The 25890-nt window shown below is 47.5% G+C and overlaps 1 protein-coding gene across 2 annotated transcripts; it reads right to left on the reverse strand.

Annotated features, from left to right (window-relative positions):
• Positions 1 to 508: 508 nt before the first annotated feature.
• tnfsf13 (TNF superfamily member 13) lies at positions 509 to 25580 on the reverse strand. 2 transcript variants are annotated; one of them, XM_078533700.1, is made up of 7 exons: positions 25419 to 25580; positions 12657 to 12819; positions 9075 to 9131; positions 8417 to 8464; positions 6904 to 7016; positions 5492 to 5633; positions 509 to 2284 (listed from the first exon to the last, which is right to left on the reverse strand). In XM_078533700.1, exons 1-7 carry the CDS (start codon positions 25560 to 25562, stop codon positions 2175 to 2177), a joined length of 777 nt encoding a protein of 258 aa, XP_078389826.1. In that variant the 5' UTR covers positions 25563 to 25580; the 3' UTR covers positions 509 to 2174. The 2 variants fall into 2 exon arrangements, with proteins under 2 accessions (XP_078389826.1, XP_078389827.1); XM_078533701.1 differs by lacking the exon at positions 9075 to 9131.
• Between the last annotated feature and the right edge of the window lie 310 nt (positions 25581 to 25890).

The raw sequence follows: 25890 nt of genomic DNA on the forward strand, positions 1-25890 counted from the left end.
TTCTCCAATCTATCCACATAACCAAAGTTCCTCATCCCCGGAACCAATCTCGTAAATCTTTTCGGAACCTTCATATCATTCCTAAAGAGGGGGTGCCCCAGAACTGGACGCAAAATACATCAGTGTTTTACACAAGTTTATCATAACTTTGGGAGGGAAGCTAACTCAGTTGGCTAGTTGGCTCGTGTGTGGTTCAGAATACTACTAACAGCAGGGGGTCCGATCCCTATTTCAGTTAAGGTAGACTTGGGCCTGCCTCCTCGCTCTGCCGTGTAGCCTAAACACAGCACAAGCCGTGACCCTCGAATAATTTATGCGACCTGAAGAAGAGAAGCCATAATTTCCTTGCTTGCAGGTATTGTTTCCCACCTGCAAGAGAGAGCTGTACTCTCACTAAACCTTGGGTTAATTAGCCTGTAGTAGATAAGGTACCAAGGTGTCAGGCACCAGCTTTCAATCAAAGCTGACAGGCTACAGTTTCAAACTAGAAAGGACAACCACATTCTTTTTTTAATATACATATATTTAATTATAAACATCAACATTTTTATCATCCTACAAAACCTAGGAATTGGCGTACTGTATAAAAATACAACCATTCTGTGCCACGTATAGAAAAAGGAGCAACACTGAAATACAGAGAAATGTCAACAAAGACCATATCAGCAAATAACACAGTAAAAGTTCACTGGAGAGATAGAAATATTCGGGCTGTATTCTACGATTCTGATTCTATGATTTGCATTGAGGAATTAAAAACTGATTTTCTGGTCATTGCTGTAAGCAAAAAATAGTCAACAAATCACTGAGCCTTTTTTTAAGATAAGAATTGAGGTTTAAAAAATGGTGCGGGGAACACTGTGGTTTTTAGTAATGAAGGGTATCTGAGAGGGTTAAAAACGGTACATGACTGGATGATCCAATCAGTTAGGAAGGAGCATACGCTCTGTGATTGGGCGTGAGTAGGTGGGACATAGTGAAGATGGTCAGCTCAGGCGTCCAATGAGGAAGCATGATTGGATTTGATGACACCTCCTGGAGTATATCCAATCAGATTTGGTGACGCTAAGCAGAGGGGTGACACTTAAACCAAGCTTGTCACCTCCTCTTTTTGCTACAACTGCCAGTGGCCAGAGTCACTGGATAATCACCAATTCCAAACTGCTCTATTCCTGGAGTTTACGACCAGCTGGCCGTTTTCCTTTGGGGTAATCGATTGAAAGTCTATAGCAAGCCGCTCCACTCATGTAATGCCCCTCACGCCATCTCTCGTCACTCGTATTGGGAATGAGAGTTGGAGGTCAAGCAGAAAGTAGGGTCGGGAAAAAAAAGAAAGACTTGCATTTTTATAGCGCTTTTCATGACCAGCGCACGTCTCTGAGTGCTTTAGAGCCAATGAAGTACTCCTGAAGTGTAGGAAACACGGTGGTCAATTTGCGCACAGCAAGCTCCCACAAACAACAATGTGATGATGGCCAGATAATCCGTTTTTGTGATGTTGATTGCGAGGTAAAGATTGGCCAGGATATTGAGGATAACTCCCCTACTCTTCTTCGAAATAACGCCATGGGGGTATTTGACATCTACTCACGCAGGGAGGTTGAGGCCTTGCTTTAATGTCTCACCAGAAAAACAACACCCCCCAAGAGTGCAGCACTCCCTCAGTATTGCTGTGGAGTGGCAGCCTTAATTTTTGTGTTCAAGCTATGGAGTGGAATTTGAACCCAGAATCTTGTGACTAAGCTACCAACTGAGCCGTGCCTGACATAAAAAGGCTATGATCTAAGAGTTAGGGTTTTTAAGGAGGCCTTAGGAGTCCAAAAGATAGATAGTGAAAGTGAGTTGGAAGAGAATGCCCAAGAAATGTGCTTCTAGAGTGTGGAGAGAATAGGGTTGAGCCATAATCCAGAGGAAAGGGAAAAGATGGAGTGGGCTGGAGAGGATACTACAGATTGTAACTTCCTGATCAGCCATGACCTCATCGAATGGCGGATCAGGCTGAGGGGAGTGAATGTTCCTCTCTAACTGGTGAGATTTGAAGATAAAGGTGAAAGATCCTGAAATGGAGCTTAGAGGAGCTAGCAGAGTTTGAAGTGGGACTACAGAAAACAAGTCCAAACTGCACATGATGGCTGCTGCTGGGAAAGCTATTAAGGAGAGCTTCAGTAGTCCAGTCACACCTTCATCAGCCCCATGAAAGTGGAGTCTTTCTCCATGATAATGTTTGCAGAGTTGCGAGGAATCACCAGTTCTATTATGTCCCCTTTCTGTAGTTTATAGATACCTTCAAAAAGAAAACATGAAAAATATATCACCTTCGCTGTACAATAGTGTAGATGCATTTCAGGGAAGCCACAAGGGAGAAAGGAAACAGGGTTTGCTGATAGAGTTCAACAAGGAAGACTGGGAGGAGGCTCGGTGCAGCATAAATGCTGGCATTGACTGGGTGGGCCGAATGGTCTGTTTCTGTACATTCTATGTAGTTCTATATAAAACTATGCTGATGGGAACATAGGAGTGGAGGTCTTATGGCGCAGTGGGTAATGTCCTTGTCTCTGAGCCAGAAGCTGCAGGTTCAAATCCCACCCCAGGACTTGATGGCCAAGGTAGGTGTGTTCATAACCTGGCCAAACAGACATCAACTTGTAAATCCTTCTAACACACTGCAGTTGCGGGCAGTAAGAGTGGGAGTGATTCCTGGTCAGCCATGTGATGGAAAGAAATTGGAGCTCTACCGTCACCATCCATAGCTCCAGGCTACAACATGCATGTATTGCATGTAAAAGTGTAAAGCTCAGGCTCCTTGGGGAGCTGACTAGCTCAGTTGGCTGGATGACCGGCGTGGATCAGATTGGTGCCAACACCAGAGGGGTTCAATCCCTATTCTGGCTGGGCTGGATTCCGGACCTGCCTCCTTGCCCTACAGGTCATGGCGCAGTGGGTCAGCGCTGCCTTTGTGCAGAGAACTGAAGAAGAGGGAACTGGAGGAGGCCCATTCAGTCCCTTAAGCCTGTTCTGCCATTCAACACGATCGTGGCTGATCCCCATATCTCCACCTTTGCCCCGTATCCCTTAATGCCTTTGGTTAACAACAACCGAACAATCCTAGATTTAAAATTAACTATTGACCTAGCATTGGTTTGCCATTTCTGGAAGAGAGTTTCATGGTCTTACCACATTTTTGTGTGTAGAAGAGTTTCTGAATTTCACCCCTGATACTAATTATATGTCACCTATTCCTAGATTCTCCAGCCAGCAGAAATAGTTTCTCTCTAATTACCCGACCAGTTCCCATTGAAATCTTCAATCAAATCAACTCCTCAATCTTCTAAATTCCAAGGGATTCCAAGTTTGTGTAACCTCGTGTAGTAATTTCACTCTTTGCATCCAGGTATCATTCTGATAATACGATACTGTCTAACCTTCCTAAGATGTGGTGCCCAGTATTGAACACAGTGCTCCAGCTGTGATCTATGGTGTTTTGCAGACACTCTGGGAGGGAGTGCTGCACTAGCAGAGGTGGCGTTTTTTGCAATGTTCAACCGTCTCCCCTCTTGGATGGATGTAAAAGGTCCTTTGGCGCAATTTGAAAGGAGAACAGGAGAGAACAGGATCCAATGTTTATACCCAAACATCATCGCTAAAAAAGGTCGATTATCTAGTGATTTGTCACATTTACAGCGATGTTTGTGGGATCTTGCTGTGCGCAACCTGGCTGTATTTCCTATGTTACAGCAGTAACTACACTTCAAAAACTATTTAAGTCTTTATAAAACGCTTTGACTTCCTGAGGTTGTGGAAGAAGCTGGAGAAATGCAAGTCTTTTTCTTTGATAGCCTAAATGTCCAGTAACAAGAATTGATACAAACAGGTTAAGATTTGTCACCTCGTGGCACTGTTGGCTGTGTTTAAGACAACTAGTGCATTTGTAGATAGAGAGAAACTATTTTCTCTGGTTCAGGGTGGGGAGATGTCAGGAAGCACTTCTTCACGAAAAGGGGAGTGGGAATCTGGAAGTCTTCAGCACCGTCCCCTCCCTCCACCAAAACAAAAGCTGCTGGGTCTAGGGGCAGAATTTGACAGCAGGACTGGGGCTGAAAAATTCAGCGAGCCATACAAAAGTCCATTGACTTTGGCGGGAGTGGAAAATCCCGCTGGCAGGATTGTAAATCTCAAAACTGACATTGGTAGATTTTTGTCGGGTAAGGGGATTAATGGTTACGGAGCCAAGGCGAGTAGATGAGTTAAGATGCAGAGCAGCCATTGAATGGCAGGAGAGTCTTGAGGGGCTGAATGGCCGCCTCCTGTTCCTTTGTCAGAGGATAGATTTTCTTAATTTGTAAGCTATTCCTCAAAATAGAGTAAGGGAGACCTGCTGCAATTATATAGGACTTTGGTGAGACCACACTTGGAGTACTGTAGATAGTTGGTCTCCTTACCTAAGGAAGGCCTCAGAAAGAGTGCATCAAAGGTTCACTCGATTGATTCCTGGGTTGAGAGGGTATGAGGAGACATTAAGTAAGAATGGACCTATAATTATCCAGTTTAAAAGAATGAAAGGCGATTTTATCAGAATGTTTAAAATTCTGAGAAGGTTCAACAGGGTAGATGCTGAAACGTGGTTGGCCGGAGAGTCTGGAACACGGCCTCAGTCTCAGAATAAGGGGTCGGCCATTTAGGACTGAGGTGAGGAGAAACGTCTTCACTCAGAGGGTTGTGAATCTTCAGCATTCTCTATTCCAGAGAGCTGTGGATGCTCAGTCCTTGAGTCTCTTCAAGGTTGAGATGGATAGATTTTGGACATTAAAGGAATTAAGTCGGAGGACTGGTGAAAGATCAGCTACGAACGTTTTGAATGGCGGGGCAGGCTTGAGGGGCTGAATGGCCTCCACCAGCTCCTATTTCTGATGCTGTTACAATAGGGTTTGGTGCATTACAAGTAGATATTCAGTGACGTTTTATTATGATAACAGCTATCACTGACAATAATTTAAATGTACGCTCAGAAGAAGTGCTTAAGGAAAGAAATTTTTAGCAGAGAATTCACATACCATTAACATGGATATTTTCACCCGATTGTTGAATTCTGAGCTCTCTTGATGACAATTTGCTAAAAGAATGGCCGGGATTTTCCAGCCCTGCCAGCGGCGGGCATTGTAACGGTTGGGATGGGAAAATTCGGAAAGCAGCTGGCCGCTCTCCGAATTTTCCCATCCCGCCCATGGCACGCCACTGCTGGGGCCAAATTCCACCCCCCCACCACACCGCCCCCCCCTCCCCCCAACGTTAGTCTAAAGCTCCAAGTGGGCATTTTGGTATCATATAGATTTAGACAATCCACAGGAACAGCAGAGGGTGAGACAAGATGGACAGAGACAGCCATTAGTGGTCCTCAGGGCACTTTCCCTCCGACAACCAGGGAGATGGTGTGAATGGGCCCACTCCTACACTGGAACACGAGCCAATAGCAGAAGAGGGGACGTGTACTTACCTGCACTGTAACAGGTGTTGAAAGGCTGTTCCTCTGGCATATTCTGCGTGCATCTGAGCAGCGTTTCTCCCTCCTTCTGCCTTTTCTGTTCCTTCCTCTTCACGACATGACCCATGACGAACGTCTGGTCCTGATACAGGACCTGGGCAAAGAGGAAAAAAATGTTGGAATAGACCAGTCAGCATTGGAGTTATACAAAGCCCCTTCCCACCTCCTATCCCCATCAGAGTCCCTAGTTATAGTCCAGTGTGACTTTCTGTACCCCCTTCTCAAAAGAGGGAATGACAACATCACCAACTCCTGCTCACTGATGGGCCAGATGTGGAAACATTGGCCTGTAGCAATATTTTTCCTTTTCAACATCTACTCAAGTCCCCTCTTGAAAGTATTGAATCTGCTTCCATCGCCCTTTCAGGCAGCACACTCCAGATCACAACAGCTCGCTGTGTAAATAAAATTCTCCTCATCCCCCCTCCCTGGTTCTTTTGTCAATTATCTTAAATCTGTGTCCACTGGTTACCGACCCTCCTGCCACTGGAAACACTTACTCCGTATTTACTCTATCAAAGCCCCTCATCATTTTGAACACCTCGATTAATTCTCCCTTTAACCTTCTCTGCTCTAAGGAGAATAATCCCAGTTTCTCCAGTCTCTTCAACTGAAGTCTCTCATACCTGGTACCATCTGGTAAATCCCTGCTACACCCTCTCCAAGACCTTGACATTCTTCCTACAATGTCGTGCCCAGAATTGGAGGTAATGCTACCCAATTTGCCATTGTACGACAACAAACAGAGCAGGGAGTTTGCACAGTTTGCTGACCAACAATCTTCCCTTTCCTTTCCTGCAGAAGCTCAAAGTCATTTCACTAAACATGAACTGCTTTGGATCATCCCTCAACAGCTGGCAATTCATTCATTCATTCAATCATTCATTCAGTCATCCATTCATACATACATTCGCTCATTCGTACATTCGTTCATTCATTCATTCGCTCATTCATACATTCGTTCATTCGTTCATTCGTACATTCGTTCATTCATACATTCGTTCATTCATACATTCGTTCATTCGTACATTCGTTCATTCGTACATTCGTTCATTCATACATTCGTTCATTCATACATTCGTTCATTCATACATTTATTCATTCATATATTCATTCATTCATACATTCATTCATACATTTGTTAATTCACTTGTTCATTCATTCATACATTTGTTCATTCATCTATTTAGTAATTCATCTGCTCATTCATTCATTTGTTCATTCTTTCTTTATTTCTTTCCTTCCCTCGTTCTCTCTTTCTCTCTCAAGCTCAGCTCAACCTGGGGCAAGGTGCTTCACCCATCTCTAACCAAAGCGCCTGGCCTGAGCCTCTGACTGCTTGCAGGATGCAGCCCTCTCCATACCTGGGTATAAATGAGATAGTAACCGTTCCCTTTAATGGCGATCGTACTGTTGTTCTGTTCAAAGGATTCCCCGGTGTGTAAGGTCTTCTGCCAGTGAATAATGGTGCTATCACCTACATGAAGCATCGGGGGAGGGGGAGGGGAGGGCATGGAAGAGAAAGCACATTACCATTCAGATAAATATTACCAACTTTCCTCAAGTCTCTCTCTGTATCTACCCTCCCCTCCTCAATCACTTGGATGTCTTCCCATACCTTACTCATCATTGAGAAGCCAGGATAGTGAATAGTGCAAGGCAAGAACAGTAGCTGGCGTCACAGCCTAACCCAATCTTGTCCCTAGTTGTCATCTATGCACCTCCACTTACCATTGGGGCATCACTGGATATTCTACATCATGCTGCACCTGACTGTCCTTGAGCTGAATTGCCCCCATGAAAATCACCTTGAGACGCTTCACCCCGGCCTCACTGTGCAGTCTTCCCCTCTGGTCTACCACATGGCCCCCCTCCCCAACCCCTAAATCCAACACACTCCCCTAGCATCATGGAACTTGGGAACAGGAGGAGGCCATTCAGCCCCGCGGACCTGTTCCGACATTCAATTGGATCTCACAGAGTCAGAATTGTTAGGGCGCAGAAGGAGGCTGTCTGGCCCTTTCTGTCTGTACCGGCTCTCCAAATGAGCAACTCATCCAGTGCCATCGCCCCCTACCTTCTCCCCATAACGCTGCACATTCTTCCTTTTCAGATACCAACCCAATTCCCTTTGGAATGCTTCAATTAAAGCTGCCTCCACCACACTCTCAGGCAGTGCACTCCTGGCCTTAACCACTCGCCATGTGAAAAGGTTTTTCCACAAGTCGCCATTACTTTGAAAAGATTTTCAAATTATATATTCAGACAATATAATTGGCTGATCTGCGTCTTTACTCCATCTACCTGCCTGAGCCCCATAACCCTTAACCCCCTTACCCAACAAATAATCTATCAATCTCAATTTAGGATTTTCTAATTGATCCCACCCTCCTCCCTCCAACAGTCTCAACAGCTTTTTTGATAGGGACAGTGTTCCAGATTCCCACTCCCACTGCAACCCCTCCCTCATTTCCCTCCCCTCTCACTCTCCTCTACCTTCCCAACCCCTCTGCACCCTTCTCTCCCTACTCCTCCCCATCCCCTGCCTCTCCTCTCTTTCTCTCCCTCTCCCCTCCCCACTCTCCCTCCCTCCACCTTCCCACCTCTGTCTGCTTCTCCTCCCAACCCCTTCCCTCCTTCTCCCCCACTAACAACTGTATCCCCCCTCCCCTGTCCCGTCCTTATTCCCTCCCACACGCCTCCCCTCCCCCTCCCAATTACCTCAAACCTTCCCTCTCACACATCCCTGATGGAATCTCTAGAGGTTCAATGGATGATACAAGGCTCTGGAATTTTGTTCCCTGGGACTAATGCCCCTTATTTTGTTCATGACTGTTGACGGTCCAGCCACCTACATGTCACAGTCATGTGACTCACCCTGTGTTCTGTAAGAGGATGGGACCAGGTGGATTAATGAGTTTCTTCCTGTAAGTAATGAGAACAAGGATCAGTTATGGTGATTATAGTAGGCCCCGCAACCCCTCACCCCTCCCGTGGCATTGCTTACAATGAGTTGGGATATTAACAAACCAACCACACAATAAGACAGTGTTCAAATCCCTCCATGGCCTCCTTTCTCCCTAACTCTAACTTGAACTTGAATATCACCAAAAAAAGGTTGCTGAAGCTTCTTGCGCTCATCTGGACAAACCCAAGAATGCCAAATTTCAAATGATCACAACAATTTATACTACAGGAGAAAAGGGTGCTGATAGGTCAGCAAATTGACTCTGATTGGCCAAGGTGTTGCCGTGGAGAAAGCAACGGGGAATGATTCCCTTTTCCCTTGTAGCATAAGTTGTTGTGATTGTTTGAAATTTGGCGATCTTGCATTTGCCCTGATGAGTGCAAAACAAAAGCTTCGACAACATGTCTTTCATTTCAGCGCTAACTCTAATCTCCTCAAGCCCTCATTGAAGGGATTGGAAGATAAGAGTGAAGGAGAATGACTGCAATTGTACAGGACTTTGGTGAGGCCACACCTTGAGTACTGGGTACAGTTTTGGTCTCTGTACCTCAGGAAGGATATACTTGCCTTGGAAGGAATGCAACAAAGGCTCACCAAGCTGATCCCTGGGATGAGAAGATTGTCCTGTGAGGAGAGGTTAAGTAGATTAGGCCATATATTCGCTAAATGAGAGGTGATTTCATTGACATATATAAAATTATTAAGGGTAAATGCTGGGAGGATGGTATCCCTGGCTGAGGAGTCTAGAACATGGAGACACAACCTCAGACTAAGTGGTCAGCCATTTTACATTGCGATGAGGAGAAATTTCTTCACTTTAAGGGTTGTGAATCTTTGGAATTCTCTATCTCAGGGGGGCTCAGTCATTGAGGATATTCAAGGCTGAGATCGATGGATCTTTGAATACTAAGGGAATTAAGATATAGGGCGGGAAAGTGGAGTTGAGGTAAAAGATAAGATCTAATTGAATGGCGGAGCAGACTCGAAGGGCTGAATGGCCAAATTCTGCTCTAATTTCTTATGTAGAATCCTTTGAGATCTCTGTGTCCCTCCAACAAGTGACCTCTCGTCCATTCCCTGCCCCAGTCTTAGACCCACCATTGATATCTTCAGCTGCCTGGGCCCTAAGCTCTGGAATTCCGTCCCTAACCTCTCCATCTCTCTCTCCCTCTCTCCCCTCCCTTTAGAAGCTCTTCAAAACCTACCTCTTTGACCAAGTCTTTGGTCACCTGTCCTAATATCTCCTTATGTGGCTCAGTGTCAAGTTTTGTTTTATAATCGCAACCATGAAACGGCTTTGTGGAGGGGGGGGGGGGGGTATGGTTTACCACGTTAAAGGCGCTATATAAATGCAAGCAGTTGCTGCTGTTTTAACACAGATTTTATCGAGCTGTATTTGAATTCCAGGATATGGTGAGTTACTTAAACAGAAATGGCCACTCATATCAGTAAAGAGATGGACAGTCTGCACAGATTAAAAGCTCGCCTCTCTACCTCAACCCAAGAGTAGGTCCATCCGGGCTGAATTAGTTTGAGGGACAGTTTCCAATACCAGAGGAACTTTATGAGCTGCGAGAACATTTGTAAAGGATTGGCGAGATGCAGACTTGTCGACACGTTAAGCACGGACTTGCGTTTCAGTAGCCCCTTTGACAACCTCAAGACGCCACAGAGCACTTTACACCCAATCGAGAACTTTTTGAGGTGTAGTAACCTAGGCAGCGCAGCAGCCAATCAGTGCACAGCAAGCTCCCACAAACAGCAATGTGATAATGGCCAGTCAATCAGTTTAGCGAAGCAAAATCCCGCATAGGCTGGAGATCGGAAATAAAAACAGAAAATGCTGGAAAAACTCAGCAGGTCTGGCAGCGTCTGCGGAGAGAGAAACAGAGCTAACGTTTGAAGTCTGTATGACTCAGATGAAGAAGGGTCACACGGACTTCAAACTTTAACTCTGTTCCTCTCTCCACAGATGCTGCCAGAGTTTTTCCAGCATTTTATATTTTAATCAGGTTTAATGATGTTGGTGAGAGCTTAATATTGGCCCCAGGACACCGGAGAGAACTCCCCTGCTCTTCTTCAGAATAGTGGCTGTGAGATAGCAGAGGGGCTTCTGTTTATCTTTGCATCTCACAGGCGGTACATCCGAAGAAGGATTTGGACAGGTTAGGAGAATGGGCAAAGAAGTGGCAGATGGAATACAACGTGGGGAAGTGTGAGGTCATGCACTTTGGTAGGAAGAATAGAGACATAGACTATTTTCTAAATGGGGGAGAGAATTCAGAAATCTGGAGTGCAAAGGGACTTGGGAGTCCTAGTCCAGGATTCTCTTAAGGTTAACTTGCAGGTTGAGTCGGTCGTTAGGAAGGTAAATGCAATGTTGGCATTCACTTCGAGAGGACTAGAATATAAAAGCAGGGATGTGCTGCTGAGGATTTATAAGGCTCTGGTCAGACCACATTTAGAATATTGTGAGCAATTTTGGGCCCCGTATCTCAGGAAGGATGTGCTGGCCCTGGAGAGGGTCCAGAGGAGGTTCACGAGAACGATCCCAGGAATGAAAGGCTTAACATATGAGGAACGTTTGAGGACTCTGGGTTTATACTCGATGGAGTTTAGAAGGATGAGGAGGGATCTGATTGAAACTTACAGAATACTGAAAGGCCTGGATAGAGTGGACGTGGGGAAGATGTTTCCATTAGTAGGAGAGACTAGGACCCGAGGGCACAGCCTCAGAGTAAAGGGAAGACCTTTTAGAACAGAGATGAGGAGAAACTTCTTTAGCCAGAGAGTGGTGAATCTATGGAATTCATTGCCACAGAAGGCTGTGGAGGCCAGGTCATTGAGTGTGTTTAAGACCGAGATAGATAGGTTCTTGATTGGTAAGGGGATCAAAGGTTACGGGGAGAAGGCGGGAGAATGGGGTTGAGAAACTTATCAGCCATGATTGAGTGGTGGAGCAGACTCGATGGGCCGAATGGCCTAATTTCTACTCCTATGTCTTATGGTCTTATGGTCTTATCCAGCAATGCAGCACTCCTTCAGTGCTGCACTGGGGGGGGTGTCAGTCTATGGTATGTGCTCTCAAGTCTTGGGAGTGAGATTCGAACCCACACATCTGTACACAGTCCCTGAGATCGATACAAAGCTCCTGAGATTTATACAGTCTCTGAAATTGGTACACAATCTCTGAGGTGTGTACACAGCTTCTGAGATCGGTACACAGCCACTGAGGTTTTTTACACAGCCCCTGAGATTGGTACACAGCCCCCGAGATAGGTACGCAGCCCCCGAGATTGGTACGCAGCCCCCGAAATTGGTACGCAGCCCCCGAGATTGGTACACAGCCCCCGAGATTGGTACGCAGCCTCTGAAATTGGTACATTACCCCTGAGATTGGTACATCACCCCTGACATTGGTACACTACCCCTGAGATTGGTACACAGCCTCTGAAATTGGAACATAGCCCTTGAGGTTTATATATTCTCAAGCTGATACACAGCCCAAGGTTGGTACACAGCTCCTGAGATCTGTATACAGCCCCTGAGATTGGTACACAGCCCCCGAGATTTGTATACAGTGCTTGAGGTTGGTACACAATTCCTGAGATTGATATACAGCCCCTGAGATTGGTGCACAGCCCCTGAGATTGGAACTGAGTTCCTGAAATTTGTACACAGCCCCTGAGAATGGTACACAGCCCCTGAGATTGGTACACAGCATCTGAAATTGATACACAGCATCTGAAATTGATACACAGTCCTTGAGATTGGTACACAGCCCCAGAGATCTGTACACAGCCCCGGAGATCTGTACACAGCCCCAGAGATCTGTACACAGCCCCAGAGATCTGTACACAGCCCCAGAGATCTGTACACAGCCCCAGAGATCTGTACACAGCCACTGAGATTTGTACACAAACCCTGAGATTGGCACACAGTCTCTGAGATTGGCACACAGTCTCTGAGATTGGCACACAGTTTCTGAGATTGGCACACAGGCTCTGAGATTGGTACACAGGCTCTGAGATTGGTACACAGGCTCTGAGATTGGTACACAGCCCCTGAGGTCAGTCAAGGTCTAAAGCCCTGTGCAGTCCCGGCTGACAGACAGTGAAAGAAAAGGAGACTAAAGACTCTTATGCTCACTTCTCTGTTTGTGCCTCCACTTCCTCTCGGAGTCTCGTTCCACACGGAGTGCTTGCCGCTCTGGTTCCCTGTTGTGTGAGCAAGCAGGATGCGTGGGGTCACAGAGCCGAGGTGTGGGTGAGGTGTAGCCAGGTGGCCTTGTGTTAGCCAACGCAGGGGGGACCTGTGGGTAGAGCCAGGGTCAGAGGGTCATTCGAAAAACACAAGGTCAACAGGTGTAGTTTGGGCCTCAATTTCTGAGGGAGGTAATCCAGAAAATTCCCAAATTGTACAGCACAAGACAAGAGACTTTTTAATATGACCCCCTCCTCTTTTGCAGCATAGAATGCTGTCTGGGACTTGGTCTAACCAGATCTCACCTCATAGTCCCATTAAGACTTCAGTGTTAGCTGTGGCTTAGTGGGGAGTACTCTTGCCTCTGTTCTAGAAAATGCCATTGATTTATGTCCCACTCCAGAGACGTGAGTACATAATCCTGACTGACACCCGCGCCCCCCCCACCCCAGCCCACCCCAGCGCCTGTACTGAGGGAGTGCTGCACTGTCAGTGGTGCAGCCTTTCAGATGTGGTACTGAATTAAGGTCACTGTCTGCCCTCTCAAGTGGATGTAAAGTATCCCTCTGTCACTATCTTGAAGAAGGGCAATGGGAGATTCCCCTGGAGCCAATGGGTGGCACTCAATCCACATCAGATTAAAAAAAACGGATTGTCTGGTCGTTACCACATTTGTGGGATCTTGCTGTGCGCAAACTGGCTGCCTTGTGTCCTACACGACTACAGTGACATTTCAAAAGGTGCTTCACTGGCTGTAAAGCACTTTGAAGAGGTGCAAAGCAAAGTTCTTTCTTTCGATGCTATTTGCAAGTTAACCACAGGGGCATCATCCACATTTGATAAGTGCCCCTGCTGCTCTTGAGCCTTGTCCAGTTGGCTTAGAATCAGCAATTAATCTTTTCGGGAATTGGAAAAGGAATTTATATTGAGAAATCGGCCTTTGGCAGCCTACTGTTGGCTAGAAGGACTGAAGGGTGCGTGGGGGTAGGGCTGGCCTTGGCCAGAGAACCTCAGGCACAGGCTCGGCTATCCAATATCCTCAGAGATCAGCCGTCAAATCCCAGACCCCTACCAAGAAACAAGAGACAGAACGTTCTGGAAATACGCCAAGGGTCAGCTGTCAGCCTTGCAAAGAAAAATTAGGGCCAAGTTAGTGTTTGATCAGAGCAATAGCTTCTGTCCCTTTGCTGACTTTGAGGATTCTCTCTGAAATTTGTGAACATTGAGCAACGGGACAAAAATACTGCTTCCGATAGGAAATTGGGAGAGTTAAAGGGGAAGATGCAGAAAGCCATATGCTTTCTGAACAGAAAGAGAAACAGAAAAGAGCCTTGTACAAAGTCCCGTTCACTCCCTGTAATGCTGACTGGCATTAGTGCCTGGTCCTGTAAGGCCTCCATTTTAACATTCTCGTCCAGGTTTTTAAATCCCTCAATGGCCTTGCCCCAAAACCCCCGCTCCCCCCACCACCAGCACTCCCCTCCCTAACTCTGTCCTCCTCCAGCCCCCACCAATCCGGGGAGATCTCTGCACTCCTCCGATTCTGGCCTCTTGAACACCCTGATTTCCATCGCTCCACCATTGGCAGCCGTGCCTTCAGCTGCCTGGGCCCTAATCTCCGAAATTCCCTCTCAAGACCTCTCCACCGCGCTCTCTCCTCCTTTAAGACGCTTCTTAAAACCGACATCTTTGACTAAGCTTTTGGTCCACTGTCCTAATACCCTCTTATGTGCTCTGGCGTCAGATTGTGTCTCAGGGTGCTCCCGTGAAGCATCTTAGGATGTTTTACCATGCTAAAGGTGCTACACAAATGCAGGTTGTTGTCGAATTAACTTCCACTAAGTTTTAACTGTTAAGTTGCTGCCTGTTATTGGCTCCATGACATCCTGAGGATTTTGTTAAGAATCGTAGAATGATAGAGGACAGGAGGCCATTTGGCCCATCGTGCCTCTGCCAGCTCCTTGAAAGAGCTATCCAATTAATCCCGCTCTCCCCCCGCCCCCGCAAATGTTACCCCTTTCATGCGCACTGACATCGCCACGAGTCAAACTCGGATGACGCGAAATTCCAGTTATGCCGAAGCAGTCAACCATTCCCGCCGGCACAATACTAAATCCCGTAAAACGATGCCCGCGACTAGTCAGAATCCTGCACTGCTAACTCCTGGTGAACTTGGCCATGCCGACCAATCAGAGCAGAGTTAGAGCACACGCCACACGCGGTTCACCTGCAGTGACGGGAGGGCTGGACCGATTCAAGACGAGGCATGACATCGTCTTCCGCGGTGTAAGTGGCGAGGGTGTGGTGGTTATGGCAGCAACGGCAGACGACTGGCTCCGCAACGTGGCCCCGCCCACGTCCTGAACGCGAGATATTTTGAACGCGGGTGAAACCGGATCGTTTCACCGCCTTTTGCCAGAGGCGGGCAGTGCCGTCAGCCGCCCGACAGAACGGACAGATGATGCAATCGCAGGTGGAGAACGCTCTTCAGCCGAGGAGGAGCCCGATGACCCTGAAGAGTCTGAGGAATGCCCGCCCGATCACCTGCCTGTCTCCCTCGCCAATGCCACCAAGGCTGTAGAGATGCTCCGGGATTTCACACCGCAGCGCAAAAGCCTGAAAACATGTTTGACCATTAAGACAACATGGCTGACTGTATCACGCACATCTGAAGACATCACACTAAGCAGAAAAAAGATGACGGAATTCTTCTGGAACTAAACACGTGACATTTTTCAACGCAAAGCTCCGGCTTTTCACAAGGTCAGGCCATTGTAACGTGTGAACAAACTGAATAAAGAATTTTTCACACATTTCCTCATTCATTCTGTTTTCATTTAGCATTTGAATCCATTGTTTGCCACATAGACCATGGTTGTAGGCATATTGGGTTACATAGCGACACAAGCATGTGAGGATGAAGCCTTTCCGGCCATCACAAAACTCCACTTAACATGGATTTGTGGGCAGATCCCCCAAGGATTCAGTTCATCAGAGTTTCATTGTGTATATATATTTATCCAATTCTCAATGGATGGTTACTATTGACTTGTTCAGAAAGTGGTTGAGGAAAATGTTCTGCTTGAACTCAGTCTTTTCCTGAAATGTTTTGGCCTTCGCTGCCTTATCTGGATGCCATGAGATAATCCATGTTTGCCTAATTTCCTGGCACCAGCCCTAGACTTTCCTAATAACTCACTTTGAGATTGTGTCCATTGGCTCATCAACTCCAGGTCATATTGCAGGAGGTTTCATCATGTCTGGCCTCCTCACCCCTATTCTCATCCCATTGGTTGCCTGATATGTTTATCCCCATGGCACCCACCTTCCCACAGCCAGTCGGAACATGAATACACTCCTCCTTGCCCAATTGGATTCTTCTTGACTCTTAGTCAAAAGGTCATTCTCCCCCGAATCCCACAACCCATCCAACATCTCATCTCCATCACTTTCATTATATAGAATTTACAGAAACAGGCTATTTGGCCCATCTGCTCTGTGCTGGTGTTTATGCTGCACACAAACCACCCCCCCCATCCCCTCGTCATCTCACCCTGTCAACTTAATCTTCCATTCCTTTCTCCCACGTGTTTATCCAGCTTCCCCTTAAATGTACCTATACTATTCACCCTCAACCAGTCCTTATGGCAGCGAGTTCCACATTCTCACTCTCTAAGTAAAGAAGTTTCTCCTGAATTTCTGATTGGATTTACCAAAGCCCATCTTTTCACCTCCAGCAACCCCCTCCCACCACGCATGCTCGCACACCCACACACAAACACACATAGGGAACCATCTTCTCTATGTCTAGCTATCAAAAACCTCCTCCTCTTTCAGGTACTTTGCCCTACAAGGGCGTTGGTGACCATGGACTTCCAATGACGCTTGGCAAATACTGCAGTGGTTTCCCATTGCCTTCCGCAGTATCTGACCAAGAAACTCTCCCACTCTAATCACCTGCCATCAGGGGTATTGAAAGGATTTACAGGCTGATCATCAACCTGTCTGACCACATCACGCACTCACCTTCCAAGGCCATCAAGTGGAATCGTCCACTCCCATTGGTGGTCTGAGCGGACAATATGACGGGAAGGCCAAAAATCGGTTTCACGTGAAACAAGTTCGCGATCGTCCACTGCGCCCGTCAATGGCGGGCCGCGATTCCTGCTGTCCAGTATCGGGAAGGCAATTTTGATGTAGTTGCATTTCATCATCGTACCTACCTGCCCGAATCAGTCCCCGATGCTGGATCATCTGGGCACCTCGGCATGTGGCAGCCAGGCTTCGCAGGCAGCACCACATCACTTTAAGGGGGGGCTCACGGGCAGGTCTCTACTTACCAGACCAGCTGTTAGGCGGGGTGGCTTTTCAACAGCTGCGGGACTAGGGCCGTACTGGGGAAAGGGGGCGCGTGTTGATCTGTGCAAGCGGCCTCAAGATGGAGATGAGGCCAGATGGAGGTGTGAGGGTGTGTGTGTGTGAGAGAGTGAGTGGTGATGTCCTTGAGCTGGCAGCAAATGAGATGCCAGTGAATGGGTGATGGGCTTGTGAGTTTACAGTGATGACTGGCGGCACGGGTGAGATCATTCATCTTCTTTCTGCCCTGGATGGTGAATCTCTTCTGTGCCGTGTTGGCGCCGACCACTGCCTCCCAAGCCAGAGTGGTGACACCGATGGGCCTCCTGCGGCCACAGCGGAGTCCAGGACATCGCGGCACGGCGTCCAAAAGGAACGTGTCGGAAGAATGATGGGCTGCAGTCCTCTTGCCTTTCGGGGCCGTGTGTTCTGTGCAGCAGGTCCGGGGCTTCAAGCGTTGAGAGCAGTGCACATGGCTGCACCTGGCCTGAGGAAGCGGTGAGGTGTCAGTGTAGCAGCAAAACAAGGTGGTTCCCATAACTGCATGAATAATGAGGTGGGAAGGGGCCTATATGACGTGAAAACCCACCATTGCAGCCAGCAGGTGAAATACTGTTTTACATGCCCACTACTGCACTTAGTGCGATTCTGGGACAATTCCCTCCCTGGAGTGAGACTCAAACCCAGAGGTAGAGGTGCTAACCACTGCACCACAGGAACTCTGATGTATCAAAAACAATCTGTTAAGATATGTCCCTTATTGTTATTATATGCGACGTGAAACACTCCCCATGAGATTAATCTTTTATTTCCCGGATTCTCCAGGAGGATTAGCATCAACATCGAGGGTTCCCGTTGACCAGGAACTGAACTGGACCAGCCATATAAATACTGTGGCTACAGGAACAGCTCAGAGGCTCAGAGGCTCCTGCAGCGAGTGACTCACCTCCTGATTCCCCAAAGCCGGTCCCCCATCTACAAGGCACAAGTCCGGAGTGTGATGGAATACTCTCCACTTTTCTGGATGAGTGCAGCTCCCACAACACTCAAGAAGCTCAACACCATCCAGGATAAAGCAGCCCACTTGATTGGCACCCCATCCACAAACATTCACCCCCTCCACCACTGACACACAGTAGCAGCAGTGTGTACCATCTACAAGATGCACTGCAGCAACTCACCAAGCCTCCTTAGATAGCACCTCCCAACTGTATGACTGCTACCACCTAGAAGGACAAGGGCAGCAGACACATGGCAACACCACTACCTGGAAGCTCCCCTCCAAGCCACTCACCATCCTGACTTGGAAATATACTGCCCGCCGTTCCTTCACTGTCGCTGGGTCAAAATCCTAGAACTCCCTCCCTAACTGCACTGTGGGTGTACCTACACCACAGGGACTGCAGCGGTTCAAGAAGGCGGCTCACCACCACCTTCTCAAGGGGCAACTAGGGATGTGTGATAAATACTGGTCTAGCTCGCAATGCCCACATCTCATGAATGAGTTAAAAACAATTAACAACTCCTTATTCTACGCCCTACCCCGTGATTCTCAGAGTTCAGTTTGAAAAGCGGCACTTCCTGGGTTAATGCCAGCCTCTTGATGCTTCAGGACAGATGAATAAAAATTGAAATCAGCAAAGAGAACCACAGGGTTTACATCAGGAACTGTCAGAACAAAGGCCCCATTAGTTTAATGCCTTCGTCACCGTGTCACCGCAGAATGTTCTAGCTAAAGTGAGAATCACTGGAATGGACATTGCCAGTGTGAAAAATCACCAATTCCCCTGCTCCCCAAATAAGGGGTCACAAATCCTCCAATTCTTCCCTGGAGTCTTCATTAATCTCCAGCAAGTGAAAGTCTGGACTGGGAAACCCATTGGAGCCTTTAAAAGAGAATTTCACCTTCCTTTTTGAAATTTTATTTGAAGATTTTCACCCCACCATCACAAAAGAATTCGGGGATGGGGTTAAAGAGACGGTTTGGCTGAGCTGAGAATCATCCAATCAGGTAGCAAAGAGTCTACTCGCCTTCCGATTGGCTGGCGGAGGGCAGGTCTCTTGAGCGGCCAATTGTGTGGGGGACGGGGGTTGAAGGTCATAAGGTCAAACCTCCACGACCGGTTCAACCAAAGTTGGCATCCTTTATTGCTTGCTCGTTTTTTCTACCAAATGGTCTTTTTTTAAAAATTCTTTCATGGGATGTGGGCAGTGCTGGCTAACCCAGCGTTTAATCCCCATCCCTAATTGCCCTTGAGGTGATGGCGGTGAGTTGCCTTCTCAAACCGCTGCAGTCCATGTGGTGTAGGTACACCCACCGTGCTGTTAGGGCAGGAGTTCCAGGATTTTGACCTAGCAACAGTGAAGGAACGGCCGATATACTTCCAAGTCAGGATGGTGTGTGGCTTGGAAGGGAACTTCCAGGTGGTGGTGTTCCCCAGTATTTGCTGCCTTTGTCCTTCTACGTGGTAGAGGTCGTGGGTTTGGAAGGTGCTGTCGAAGGAATCTTGGTGAGTTGCTGCGGTGTGTCTGGAATGTGTGGAGCTTCTTGAGTGTTGTGGGAGCTGCACTCAACAAGGCAAGTGGGGAGTATTCCATCACACTCCTGACTTGTGCCTTGTAGATGGTGGACAGGCTTTGGGGAGTCAGAAGGTGCATTACTCACCGCCATGATGCACAGATTTGTCTTTGGATCTTGATCTCCACATGCTATTGTGGAAGGCCAACAGGCTGGTGAGGAGGGTTAACCTATCAACCACTGTTGGCTGAGACCCAAGACCTCTCCTTTAGTGTCAGTTCGTTTAACAATGCCGTCACGTTTCCTGGCATGCTTACTTGCACACCCGGTAGTAGTGTGCACTGGCTACCCTAGCAGAACTATCTAGCCCATTAAGTACATCCACCAATGCCCCGTGTCCTAACTCATACCATTTCCTGTTCACCCGTCACCCCTGTTGTCGCTGACCTATCCTGGCTTCCGGTCCAGCGATGTCTTGAATTTAAAATTCCCACCCTTGTGTGCAAACCCCTCCAAGGCCTTGCCTCCTCTCCATCTCTGTAATCCCCTCCCAAGTCCGACAACCATCCGAGATCTCTGTGCTCCTCCAACTCTGGCCCCTTGAGCATCCCCGTTTCCACCAATCCACCTTAGAAGCTCCTCAAATGAAGCCATACGGGTAGAACTTAAAAACAAAAAAGGAGCAATCACATTGCTGGGAGTGTACTATAGGCCCCCAAACAGTCAGAGAGAAATAGAAGAGCAGATATGTAGGCAAATTTCAGAGAAGTGTAAAAATAATAGGGTAATAATAGTGGGGGATTTCAACTTCCCCAACATTAACTGAGTTAGTCATAGTGTGATAGGTTTAGAGGGAGCGGAATTCTTAAAATGCATCCAGGAGAGCTTTTTAAGCCAGTACATAGAAAATCCTACAAGAGAGGGTGGGGGTGTCCTGGACTTAATTTTAGGGAATGAAGCCAGGCAAGTGGTAGAGGTATCAGTGGGGAAGATAGTGCAGATAGTGATCATAGCTATGTTCGATTCGAGGTTGTTATGGAAATGGGCCAGAAATCAGAATTCTAAATTCGGGGAAGGCTGATTTTAATAAGATCAGATATAATTTGGCCAGAGTGGACTAGGAGCAGCTACTTTTAGGTAAATCTGCGTCAGAGCAGTGGGACTCATTCAAGAAGGAAATAGGGAAAGTACAGAGTCAACATATTCCAGTAAAGACAAAGGATGAGACCAACAAATACAGGGAAGCCTGATTGTTGAGGGATATACAGGGTTGGATAAAGAGAAAAAGGGAGGTTTATGGCAGATACCGAGGGCTCAAAACAGCGGAAGCCCTAGAGAAGTATAGAATGTGTAGGGGGGAACTTAAAAAGGAAATTAGCAGAGCAAAAAGGGGGCATGAAAAAACATTGGCAGGTAAAATAAAGGAAAATCCAAAGTTATTTTACAAGTACATTAAGAGTAAGAGGATAACTAGGGAAAGAGTAGGGCCCATTAAGGACCATAGTGGTAATTTGTGTGTGGAGCCAGAAGACGTAGGTAGGGTTCTAAATGAATACTTTGTGTCGGTGTTCACAAGTGAGAGGGATGACGTGGGTATGGAAATCAGGCAGAAGGACTGTGATATAATTAAAGAAATTAGCATAGAAAGGGAGGAGGTTCTAAGTGGTCTGACAGGCTTAAAAGTAGATAAATCTCCAGGCCCGGATAAATGGTTCCCATCCTGCTGAGTGAGGCAGGGGAGGAGATAGCAGGGGCGCTGGCAATAATTTTCAATACCTCTCTGGACACAGGAGAGGTGCCAGAGGACTGGAAGACAGCCAATGTGGTACCATTATTCAAGAAGGGAGGAAGGGATAAACCAGGGAACTATAGGCCAGTCAGTCTAACCTCAGTGGTAGGGAAACTATTGGAAGCAATTCTGAGGGACAGAATTAATCTACACTTGGAGAGGCAGGGATTAATCAAGGACACTCAGCATGGTTTTGTTAAAGGGAGGTCATGTTTGACCAACTGGATTGAATTTTTTGAAGAGGTGACCAGGTGTGTAGATGAGGGCAATGCATTTTACGTAGTCTACTTGGACTTCAGCAAGGCTTTTGATAAGGTCCCGCATGGGAGATTGATAATGAAGGTAAGAGCCCATGGGATCCAAGGCAATTTGGCAAATTGGATTCAGAATTGACTGAGTGGCAGGAAGCAAAGGGTGATGGTCGAGGGGTGTTTTTGTGACTGGATGCCTATGTCCAGTGGGTTCCACAGGGATCGGTGTTGGGTCCCTTACTGTTTGTGCTATATATAAACGATTTAGACTTGAATGTAGGAGGGTTGATCAGTAAGTTCGCGGATGACACAAAAATTGGTGGGGTGGTAAATAGTGAGGAGGATAGCCTTAGATTACAGGAGGATATAGACGGGCTGGTCAGATGGGCTGATCAGTGGCAAATGGAATTTAATCTGGATAAGTGTGAGGTGATGCACTTGGGCAGAACAAACAAGGCACGGGAATACACGATGAATGGTAGGATCCTGGGAAGTACTGAGGATCAGAGAGACCTTGGTGTGCATATCCACCGGTCCCTTAAGGTAGCGGGACAGGTGGATAAGGTGGTCAAGAAGGCATATGGGAAACTTGCCTTTATTAGCCAAGGCATAGAACATAAGAGCAGGGAGGTTATGTTGGAACTGTATAAAACACTCGTTAGGCCACAGCTAAAGTATTGCGTGTAGTTCTGGAATCCACATTATAGGAAGGATGTAATTGCACTAGAGAGAGTGCAGAGGAGATTTATCAGGATGTTGCCTGGGCTGGAGAGTTTTAGTTATGAGGAGAGATTGGATAGGCTGGGGTTATTTTCCCTGGAGCAGAGGAGATTGAGGAGGGACATGATTGAGGTGCATAAAATTATGAGGGGCATAGATAGGGTAGACAGGAAGGAACTTTTCCCCTTGGTGGAGGGATCAATAACCAGGGGGCATAGATTTAAGGTAAGGGGCAGGAGGTTTAGAGGGGATGTGAGGAAGAATTCTTTCACCCAGAGGGTGGTGGGAATCTGGAACTGGAAAGGATGGTGGAGGCAGAAACCCTCATAACATTTAAGAAGTATTTGGATGGGCACTTGCGATGCCATGGCATACAAGACTATGGACCTAGTGCTGGAAAATGGGATTAGAATAGTTCGGTACTTGTTTGACCGGCGCAGACTCGATGGGCCGAATGGATTTTTTTCTGTGCTGTAGACCTCTATGACTCTATGACACCATTGGTGGCCATGCCTTCAACTGTCGGGGCCTCAAGCTCTGGAATTCCCTCCCTAAACCTCCCCAACTCTCTCTCTCTCTCTCTCCCCTCCTTAAAACCACCTCTTTGACCAAGCTTTTGATCACCTGTCCTAATATCTCCTTATGTGGCTCGGTGTCAAATTTTCGACGCACAGTGGCAGCAGTGTGTGTACCATCTACAAGATGCACTGCAGAAACTCACCAAGGCTCCTTTAGACAGCACCTTCCGAACCCTCAACGACTACCATCCAGAAGGACAAGGGCAGCAGACACATGGGGAACACCACCACCTGGAAGTTCCCCTCCAAGCCACTCACCATCCTGACTTGGAAATATATCGGCCGTTCCTTCACTGTCGCTGGGTCAAAATCCTGGAACTCCCTCCCTAACAGCACGGTGGGTGTACCTACACCACAGGGACTGCAGCGGCTCAAGAAGGCAGCAGCTCACCACCACCTTCTCAAGGGGCAATTAGGAATGGGCAACAAATGCTTGACTAGCCCAATAATCCCGTAAATGAATTTTAAAAAACGCTCCCATGGAATGCCTTGGGGATGTTTTGCCACATCAAAGGTGCTATATAAATGCAAATTCTTCTTGTCGTTAATGCAGGTCTGACGGCTCAATCTGAAGGGAATGATGTGACGTGAGGGTTGCCAACTCTGGACGTACGTAATCTGGGAGGTTTCTTGACGTCCCGCCTCCGCCATCCCGCCATTGGTCGCCCAACCTGTCCTTCTTCACCCTCCCACTCCCCACGGCCAATCAGAAGGGCAGACAGAACCCGTGTTCTCATCAGCCGAGCAACCTGATCTCTTCAACCCCTCTCAGATGGTTTAAAAACTGGTTAAACTAAATGATGGGGCTGGGGTGGGGTGTGGGGTGGGTTGGCGATGGAAAGAAAACATCTTTTAAAAGCCCAGTTTGATTTCTCTCTCCCGGGCTCATCCTTGGCATGGGGATCAATCTTTGATTCCTCCTTTGATTTGAGGAAATCCTGGCGAGTTGGCAAGCCATAATTGGAGAGCTCTGAGGTAAGACTGTTACCTTGGGTGGGTCAGAAATCGGTGGGAGATCATAAGTCAAATCCCAAAGTTGACTAATAATAAAAAAAAGATCAAGAACTTAAGAAATTGTAGCCTTTGCGCTACTTCAGTGGGTAGAAATTTCTAGATTCATTCATTGTAGAAATTTCTACACAGCCTGAAATACCTCCTTGCTGAAGAAAGCCATTGGGTCCATTGTGACAGGGCTTTCTGATAGACCCCTCTCTGCGCACCCCACTTCCCTGTTCTTTCTCCATCACCCAGCAACATTTTTCCCTTTGCAAGTATTTATCCAATCCCCCTTGGAAAATTGCTATTAAATCTGCCGTTTTTTAAAAATTCTATTTTTTTTAATGGGCTGTAATCATCGCTGGTAAGGCCAGCATTTATTGCCTGTCCCTAATTGCCCCTTGAGAAGGTGGTGATGAGCTGCTGCCTTCTTGAACTGCTACAGTCCATATGGTGTAGGTACACCCACCGTGCTGTTAGGGAGGGAGTTCCAGGATTTTGACCCAGAGACAGTGAAGGAACGGCCGATATATTTCCATGTCAGGATGGTGAGTGACTTGATGGGGAACTTCCAGGTGGTGGTGTTCCCATCTATCTGCTGCCCTTGTCCTTCTAAACGGTAGCGGTCGTGATTTTGGAAGGTGCTGTCTAAGGAGCCTTGGTGAGTTTCTGCAGTGCATCTCATAGATGGTACACACTGCTTGCATTTTGCATCGGTGGTGGAGGAGTGAATGTTTGTGGATGGGATGCCAATCAAGCAGGCTGCTTTTGTCTAGGATGGTGTGGAGCTCCTTGAGTGTTGTGGGAGCTGCACTTGTCCAGACAAGTGGAGAGTAATCCATCACACTCCTGACTAGTGCCTTGTAGGTGGTGAACAGGCTTTGGGGAGTCAGGAGGTGAGTTACTCATTGCAGGATTCCTAGCCTCTGACCTGCTCTTGTAGCCACAGTATTTATATGGCTAGTCCAGTTCAGTTTCTGGTCAATGGAAACCCCCAGAATGTTGATAGTGGGGGATTCAGCGATGCTAATGCAAGGGGAGCTGGTTAGAGATGATCATTGCCTGGCACTTGTGTGGCGCGAATGTTAGTTACTTGCCACATGTCAGCCCAAACCTGGATATTGTCCAGGTCTTGCTGCATTTGGGCATGAGCTGCTTCAGATACTGAAACAGTCCATTCCAGATCGCAGCAATTTTATTTCCTCCTCACCTCCCCACCCCTCCTGCAGCAACCTATCACTACATTTAACCCCAGAGTTTGCACTGCTAGATCAAACTCTGATTTCCGCAATGGCATCTGAAAAGCTTTTGCAGCAACTTTAACAAACTAATCAATAATGAACAGATAATAATTAACCCCATTGAGACTGAGACACAACCAGCTCCTGACCCCCCCCCTCTCTCTCTCTCTCTCTTTCTCAGAGAAGCGGTTTCGTGCAGGGGGGTGGGTTAGGTCTGACACTTGGCGCAGCACAGGTAGGAAACGATTACAAAACTCACGTCCAGTGACCCGCTGCACTCCTCCCTCAGCCCCTGCAGCTCCCTCCTCAGCCTCGCCACTTCCACCGACTGCAAGACCTGGGCGGCCAGGCACAGCAAGACTCCAGCCAGCGCCGCCACCCCCAAGAAGACCGGCGACACCATCTGCTTAGCCCCTCTGCAGCCAAGGCGCGTCTTAACCATGGGGGAAGAATGAGAGGAGGGCGGGTGGCAATCCTGCAGAGTGTAGCCTGGAGTGGGAGGGAATGTTTGCCGTGGCCAGGTCAGGGTGGAATGAATAGACGGGCTTGTCTAGTAGGCAGATAACGCCCCTTGGCACAGATTGCTCATAGTAATGTGGGTCAAGCCTTGATTTATTTTTTTTCATTGCTGACGCGATGACTCAAGTTGTAAAACGTTACGCAGTTGCCAACTCTCAACAACTATTGTCAACAAAACTTCAGTCCTGGGACTCGGGTGCAAAACTGGCCAA

Source organism: Cetorhinus maximus, chromosome 34, assembly GCF_964194155.1.
Source record: "Cetorhinus maximus chromosome 34, sCetMax3.hap1.1, whole genome shotgun sequence".
Classification (NCBI taxonomy): Eukaryota; Metazoa; Chordata; class Chondrichthyes; order Lamniformes; family Cetorhinidae; genus Cetorhinus; species Cetorhinus maximus.

Bases quoted from the DNA above. Each gene is read 5' to 3' on its own strand.
- tnfsf13 (XM_078533700.1), bottom strand. From the start codon at position 25,562: ATGGTGTCGCCGGTCTTCTTGGGGGTGGCGGCGCTGGCTGGAGTCTTG. The intron at 8,465-9,074 runs GCAAGTATATCC...CATTACTTACAG, and splicing joins TTTGTTGCATTCCTTCCAAG to GAAGAAACTCATTAATCCAC. The intron at 5,634-6,903 runs GTATGGAGAGGG...CTCTTTGCCCAG, and splicing joins ACTATCTCATTTATACCCAG to GTCCTGTATCAGGACCAGAC.